This window comes from Pseudocercospora fijiensis (assembly GCF_000340215.1).
Source record: "Pseudocercospora fijiensis CIRAD86 unplaced genomic scaffold MYCFIscaffold_1, whole genome shotgun sequence".
NCBI classification, from domain to species: domain Eukaryota; kingdom Fungi; phylum Ascomycota; class Dothideomycetes; order Mycosphaerellales; family Mycosphaerellaceae; genus Pseudocercospora; species Pseudocercospora fijiensis.
In genome coordinates, this window is record NW_006921532.1 from 1101340 (window position 1) to 1109212 (window position 7873).

The 7873-nt window shown below is 49.0% G+C and overlaps 3 protein-coding genes across 3 annotated transcripts in view; 2 read left to right on the forward strand and 1 right to left on the reverse strand.

Annotated features, from left to right (window-relative positions):
- Positions 1-519: 519 nt before the first annotated feature.
- On the forward strand, positions 520-2372 carry MYCFIDRAFT_169137 (uncharacterized protein; the record flags this gene model as incomplete). The annotated part of the gene is made up of 19 exons (XM_007922587.1): positions 520-535; positions 571-608; positions 634-735; positions 777-794; positions 825-892; positions 933-966; positions 995-1057; positions 1150-1363; positions 1390-1493; positions 1524-1595; positions 1625-1682; positions 1706-1734; positions 1770-1929; positions 1955-2044; positions 2066-2071; positions 2110-2128; positions 2164-2234; positions 2269-2293; positions 2327-2372. 19 exons carry the CDS (start codon positions 520-522, stop codon positions 2370-2372), a joined length of 1233 nt encoding a protein of 410 aa, XP_007920778.1.
- A 711-nt stretch (positions 2373-3083) lies between these two features.
- On the reverse strand, positions 3084-3371 carry MYCFIDRAFT_112416 (uncharacterized protein; the record flags this gene model as incomplete). The annotated part of the gene is made up of 1 exon (XM_007922588.1): positions 3084-3371. A coding segment is annotated over one exon (288 nt), but the record flags the coding sequence as incomplete, so codon positions are not given.
- A 4056-nt stretch (positions 3372-7427) lies between these two features.
- Positions 7428-7873, forward strand: part of MYCFIDRAFT_184373 (uncharacterized protein) — a gene marked incomplete at both ends in the record, with an annotated part of 3006 nt that continues 2560 nt past the window's right edge. The window contains 3 exons of the mRNA XM_007922589.1: positions 7428-7547; positions 7609-7711; positions 7769-7846. Coding sequence (XP_007920780.1) covers positions 7428-7547; positions 7609-7711; positions 7769-7846 — 301 coding nt within the window. The remainder of the gene's footprint in view (positions 7548-7608; positions 7712-7768; positions 7847-7873) is intronic.

Sequence of the window (7873 nt, forward strand, 5' to 3'; positions counted from 1 at the left end):
TAACGCGTCCGATCGTAACAATATCGCTACGGTCTATATAGTATTTAAAACGCCTCTTTCTTAAACTTATTACGCTTAACTTAGGTCGATATACGGCCGCTCGGTTAATAGGCGCCTTGCCTATAGAAGCGTAGTACCTCTTAGAGGAAGAAAAGCGGTACTATAGCGCTAAGTGCGCTTAGCGCTAATAATAAGGCCGTTAACTCGTCTATCGTCTACCTATACCTCTAAATCGCTATACTATCGAATTCTATAGCGTTAAAAAGAGGTAGATACTACGGCGCTAGGCGGAAGTCTAACTAGCGTACGGATAGCTTTAAAACTACCTCTAGACCTAGTTTTACCGATTATACTATATATAGTAATAGTATAGCGAGATTACGAGCATACTATATAACCTAGAAAGTAGTAATCGATTACAATCGGACAATAACAGGTTATACTAGTTGTTATAATCGATGTGGCTATAATCCACGCGATTATGCTATAATCGATAGCAAGCGGTCGGGGCCTAAGGGGATGGTTGACGAGCTGGGTCGAGCATATAAGCCAGTGAGCATGTCCAACCAGAGTCCCCCCTTTCGTCGCGTCATTTTGCCTCAACCAAGGTCTCGGGTGTTACCATGACTGCAGGACACCGGTCTCAGGGCCAGCCACGAAGTTCTAGACCAGGTTCAACAAGATCACAAGGCTGATCTTCTACATGCTGGGTATTGCCTCCTCTGCACCATCGGAGTGATATCCGAGCCGTAGACTGTATACGGTGTTGCCGAAAGTTGGCCATCTTGGATCTAGTGAGGGCGCGATTTTGTTCCGCGCATCAGACATGCTTGCTGCTATTCCATAGATGCGAATTGAGTTCAGCTATGCACGACACCAATGCGCGCGATCGGTACTGCCCGCTAGCAATAGCACTGAACGCTTTGGGCTAGAATCCGTCGAAATGAGGTTCGGCGACAACGTACTGTGCAGTGTGCATCCTCTCTGTCTTCAGTCCATTATTCATGGGAAAGCACACTCCCTTGCCGCGGCACCCACTCAAGGTCCTTGTCCATGCGTTTTAAGGGCTCAGTCGGACCCTTTACGCTGTCCTAATAATTGTCAAATTCTATTACTCCGGCTTCAGTCTCTCTGCAGTGGTCGTGCTAGACCGGATCTCGAACTTTATTCGATTCTTGGGACCTAGCGAGGTTTCCTGGAGCTAAAGACGCGAAGATGAGCTCTTTTACGTATGACGGGTTTATGGATCCAGACTGGCAGCAATACGAAGAGCCGGCAGCACCGTACGCGTCAGTTCTGCCAAATGCCGCATACGGATATGCCCCAGAAATGGCCACGTACGCTGCACAAGACTCAGGCAATGGTCAAGCAGTAATGTACATGCCCCAGCAGTATCAGCCTTCCAACACGAGCCCGGTCGTGTTCCAAGTCCCAAGAGCACCGGCAAGCGCGTCCAGACAAGCAGAGAGAACACGGCAATCTCAGCAATCACCGTCTGATTCAGACTCGGGTCGGCATGCAAGAAGAATCAAGCGGACCAGAACAGTGCGCTTTTCACCGTCTCCCTACGACCTAGGCTGATGATTCGCAGGCATGTGAAGAATGTCGCAAGCGCAAGCAAAAGTGCGATGGCGGCGAGCCTTGTCAGCCGTGTTCAGAGCAGGCCACGAGCTGCAAGTATCGTGATGTTCCTCCAACGAAGTAGGTCCGGAGATGAACAACTACATGCTTGGAGTGTCCGGGTCTAAGCTGACCTGACCACCAGGAAGGATGGCACGATGGAGAAAGTGCTTCAGCTTGCTGAGAGGTACAACACAACACTGGCAAGCCTGAACGACGATATTGATGTCATGAACACTACCCTCCGAAGCATTGAAGCCAGGCTCGATCGTTCAATGCCACAAGCACCGCGCAGCATGACCGAGCGCCGTCCTGCTGGAACGCAACAGAACAGGTCCCAAAGGACAGCTCGCGGAGGGTATCCTTACGCTTCGGATTCCCTGCAAGATCGTCGTGGGTCTGCGTCAACCTCTTCCAGATCATCGTGACAGCCGTTGAAATGTAGTCAAGAGTGAATAGCTTGAGGTTCTTCGCCTGTCTACCCATGAGGAGCATCCATTGAGCCATGGTGGATATTACTTAAGGACAGGACAGGAAGCGCAGTCGGCCGCCTTGCAGCATGCTCTCATTTGCGACCTCCGGCGTGGCCATGGCTGTGACGGCATATGCAGGCAGTTGGCTACGGCGGGAAGGAATCTGATTTGTGAGATCGCATGCGGCCCGAATCGTCTGAGTACGCTTCCATTTGATTCCTGTCTGCATGCAGCATGCATTTGATCGGTTCTGTGACGAGCAAGCGTATCAGGAGATAGCTCGACAAAGGAATGAGCTCTTCTAGAGGGCGCTCCCCAGTATTGGCGTAATGCTTGAAGCATGAGTGGCCAAACTTGATGGTGAAGAATAATCCGCTTTCTGAGACCTACTGTGATGCCAAGATCGGGGCTGATGCATGGGCTCGTTGAAACAAAGCAATCTGGCGTCAAGGAACACTGTCCATACTGGCTCAGGCGTTCTTGTCGGAAAGCGGCCAGCGCGCAGGCTTCTCGAGCTACTCATCATGCGATTCGAGGGATCCAAGTCGTTCGATTTAGCTTCCGATGTTGTACATGCATGGGCGTGCCGCACATGGCACAGGAACCCGTCCTCGCGACACAATCCGATTGCACATGATCCTTTGCTCATGCATCTTTCAGAACAGACTTTCGTCTACTTGCAGCAGTTTGCCGACCGTTGTGGTCCCAACTGGCGCGGTCTTCAAACAATGACTCGCCATGCATTTTAGAGCATGAGGTTGGGAAGAGTTCTGCTGTAGGTTGGCTACTTCTGCCCGACGAACAGAGCCAAGCAGGTGGTGAGATTGGACTTCGGGAGACGTTCTCTTTGCGGAAGCAGCGTCTCAACATCTTCTTTGGATAGGCGCAGCAACGGCATGTGCACATGAGGCGCATGCCATCAAGCACTACATTTTGATGCCATCCAATACCGTAGACAGACGGATGTCAATGGACGGGCTGAGTGGGATCGGACGGGGTGCCGTCTCCTATGACCGCTCGAAGCTTCTTTCGCTGCTGTCGCTTGGCACCAATTGGATAGCGTTTCTTGGTGCCGCATGCAATGCATTCCACCACCAACACATTGGCGTGCGTTTTCCGACCTCCACGGGACGCATTTTCAATGGCTCTCTTGCAGGTGCGGTCATGCACAAGCACTGCATTGCAAACTTTGCAGCTCAACTGTTTGAAATCGGAGCTCGGGCGAATCTGCGACTTGAGAGCCACCTGACGGGTCTGTGAAGAGATATGGTAGGCAAGACCGCCCATTGGCGATAGTTGAGCCTCCGGGGCGTTGTTCTGAGCGTTGTGGTGGACAGAATCCCGCGGATCGGGGTTCTCGCAGTGGTTTTGAGGCGGAGAGGAAGTGGCAAAATCGATCCCAGTGCTGGCATCGCGAGGCTTCTCGGAGGGCTTCAAATGATGGCGCGTGTCATCAGGACTCCCTCCCTGCATGTGCTGTGATGCCAAGTATGTAGCAGCTTTCTGGAGATAAGCGACTCTCGCGTGCAGATGTGCTTTGCCTTTACCCATCGCCACGACACGACACGACACGACACGTCAGCGACTGGCGACGCGTCCGTCTTCTTCCGCTTTGCGTCTATTGTGGCCGGATGGGATCGGTTTCAGGCACGTTGCAAGGCTGTCACGCAGATGAAGATGGTTTTCGAAGTAGATCCGGACTCAAGTAACGCAGCCAAGCCAAGCCAAGTGGGCGAAGCGAAGCTCTGACCAGCTTGTGGCTGTGCGCAACCGCACTCACATCCACGATCACGTTCAAAGGAGCTGCCTCTGCCTCTTCGATCTGGTTGGAAAGGGCTAGGGCTAGGGTGTGGGGAAGAAAATCCGGGTTGAATGGAGTTCACGTCGACAGTCAATTGCCAGCCTTCTCTGAAGAATAAGTCCGACATTGGGAAATGAGTAGGACCAGCGTGCAGGGCGGGTTTTGCATTCTCGGAAAGCGAGAGACGCAGAAATGCAGTAACTTAACGAGCTCGTAGAGATGGTCAATGCAGCGAACAGGGAGGCCAAGGGCAGGCTTCGGCGATGTGAGCGACTTATATTAAATCGCACGCGTGTTACCGCGAGCGACCTATTGTAGGTTATTAGTATAGCGTTTTCTATAGGTCGTACCTATTATAAGTCGCATAGAGTATAGCGTATAGATATCGTCTAAATCGCGTCTATTTCCTATTATTTAGCCTCTACTGCGTATCTTATTGCTATATACTATACTATCGCTATTATTGCTATTTAGATAGTATATCTTATCGCTTAGATAACCTTACTACCGCCTCTTATTACGTGTTTTAATAGCTAAGCCTAACTACCTTATTTACCGCTTTTTTAAGTAGTATAACGACTATAGAGCGAAGCGACGCGTAACGTATCGATTTTATATATACGACGCTATTAAGGACTTAACTCGAAATAAGGAGCATATCGAAGGGTATAAGAAGCGTCTTAAGGCGTAGAAAATAGAGCTAGGTACGATAGATTAGACTAAATTGCCGTAGGTCGCGTTAACTAACAACTAATATAACTATCTTAAGGAATTATACGCCGCGGTCTATTTCGAGGAGAATAAGCTCTTTATATTCTTCGAGAAGCTAGCTATTAAGGCCTTATTCGCGGTATTATATCTATCTTTCGAGCCTCCGAATGCGACGCGAATTCGACGCGTTTTGCTACTATAGTACTTCGAGAAGCTAGAAAAGAAGATATTAGTAAAGATTAAGTGCGCTAAAGAGTTAAACCTACAAATCGACGGTACGTCTAACGGTAATAGTATAGGCGTTACTATCTTATCGTTCGTCGACTCGACTAGCTACTATACTATCGAAACGCGCTAAATAGAGACTATTAATAAAAGCGGTAAAGAAGGCGCGCGCTAGACAAAGGCGAAGTATAAATAGCTTACTAGCGGCGACCTATCGAAAGTTAGCTCGATCGCGTTTAATATATATATAACAAACCTAAAGATAATATATCTACTAGAAGAAGACGAAGCGCTAAGTTACGTTATTATAGTGCCGTACGACTTATATAGAAGCGTATTGTTAATGCGAGACTTCTTTAAATACCTAGAAATAGCGGTTCTATACGACTAGGCTTAGCACCTTATCTCTTACCTATCGCGGAAAAAGGCGATATACTAGCTTCTAAAGCGCAAATAGAAAGAGGTATATAATAAGACCTTCTTACTTATTAGTATATATAACACTCGCTAGCCGACTATTATCGCCCTCTTTAAGTTACTTAAACGTAGCAAGTATGCCCTTTAAGAGCTTATTCGCGACCCTCTCTATACTCTAGACTATAACGCGCGTTCTTTAATTACGGACTATAAGTTTTAGAGTAATCTTTCCGCAGTAATTAATCTACTAGAGCTACTTAATAACTACTTAATCTTATCTTAATCTAAAGAAGCTACGCTCGAGAAGGTAATACCTCGCTAGCTTGCCTATAAAGCTATTCTCGAGAAGCAGGTCGATACTAGCCCTCTACCTATTCGTAAGCTTCTCGAAGGTGTCTAGTACGTTCTTATTACTCGTAGGTCGACTGCAACTATTACTAGATAGTAAGAGAGGTTTATACGGCAAACAACTAAGTATTACTAGGTAGTATACTTCTTTAACCTAGCGATAGTCTAGTAGGGCGTAAAGCCGACTTCTACTAAGCAAGCCCTTATACTCGATACCTTAAGAGCTACTATAAACGATACCGAGAAGCAGCTTGCTATCGAAGCCGCTTAGTACGATTATATCTATAAGAGAGGCTCGTTTACCGCTTCTAACGACTACTAGATACGCTATAGCGATAATATAAAGATCTTCTAGAGTAATAGGGCTACTACTTTACTATTGCTAGTAATATACGCTCTACGGCTTTATTAAGCTATAGCTAATACTATAACTACTAAGCGGACGTTCTTAGCCCTTAAACTAATATAGATAAGGCTCCGTTCTCGTCTAACTATAGAGCGGCTTAATTAGCTAATCTTTATCTACTTTAACTATCGAGTCCTTCGTAGCGAGGTCTTAAATAATAATAGTAATAAGAAGCAGAAGTAGACGACTCTACCTACTAGCGGCGACTTTACTTAGGAATAGCTCTAGTAAATAGACGAGGAAGAGGTTATAGTAGTAGCTAATGCTATAGTATTGTTATAGAGCGCTATCTATAACGTTGTTAGCGACAGTTTGAATAGCAATCTGCCTGCTTATAACGAATACGTAGAAGAAGTAGCTCTAGAGACTGCTTTTAGAAGGGTTAATATCTATAATCTATTGTCTTAGGTCTTAGGTCTAATCTACTGCAAAATCCATATATTGTATGCCTGCGAGTTATACCTGCGACTTAATAATAATCGCACTATATTGCGCGTTAATTATAGTCGCGCGCGCGACCGACTTAACCTAGCCGATCTCTGGCCAAGGGTTGGATGACAGGTCAGTGTCGAGAACAACGACAAGCATTGGTCTCGCACATGCGTATGGCGGCGTTGAATGAAAGGGTGCTGGCAGGGTGCTGATACAGGAGAACATTGGCTGCGCTGCGCTGCACGTGAGGCCCGACGAGACGGATAAGTAGAAATGCGCCAATTGATGAAGCTGAAGCAGTGCACTCCAGCGTCAGACATTGATGACATGAGACATGACATGGGGCGTCGAGTCGAGGTGAGACCTTGCGATGCCTCGACGCCTCGACTGGGCAGGCAATAATGTTCGGGCGTGCACAGCTTGCTTGCAGTATTCTAGTAGTGTGGTGAGATGTCGCCGCGAGAGACAGAGAGCGAGACAAGAGACAGGTCGCCGGCGCACAGACATTGTCAGACAATCTGCGTGCAGCTGCAGCAGCAACGATCCGATTTGTACAGTGCGCGACTTTCTCAGCTGCCTCAGGCCTTGGGAGCGCGTCTGCTCCTCACACTGCCGCGAACTGCCAGACAGACGTGTGGTGCATTGTGCATTGTGCATTGTGCATTGTGCAGAGCTGACCCCGGCGAGCTTGAGCTTGCGCCTGAGCTTGCGCCTGAGCCTGTGCCTGAGCCTGAGCCTGAGCCTGAGCCGTTGCACTTCTCCATCTCGAACTGCAGCTGGGACTGGCGGTAGCGGGTAACCTCGTGCTTCAAGCAGCACCGGAACACTGCACACTGCCTGGCCATTGCTATTTGCCTCTCCACTCCGTCACTCTACCACTGCCACTGCCACTTCCACTTCCACACGCCTCCCCCCCCCCCCCCCCCACTCCCCACCTCTCCGTGGTGCACACCAAACGCCCTCTCCTGGCTCGCATGCCAGCAACGCAATCACCATGAAAGCCGCTCCGCTTTTGGTGGCCTGGCACGACGACAACGGTCCCATCTATTCTGCACACTTTGAACGACAGGGCAAAGGCAGACTCGCAACCGCAGGCGGCGACAGCAACGTCAGGGTAGGCACCATCGAGCTGGAGCAGCATCGCCGAAATCCGAGCTGACCTGAGCGACAAACAGCTATGGAGCATCGAAAGCAATGCGGATGAACGCAAGGTGACCTACCTGTCGACCCTCCGCAAGCACACACAAGCAGTCAACGTTGTCAGATGGTGTCCTCGAGGTGTGTATAACTCTCCGTCTCCTCTGAACTGCTTTTCATTCGCTTACGCCCGCACAGGAGAGCTCTTGGCTTCCGCTGGAGATGATGGGAACGTCCTGCTATGGACGCCCGCCGATAATCCCGCCTACGCATCGAGTTTGGAGACGACGGACAGGAAGATGT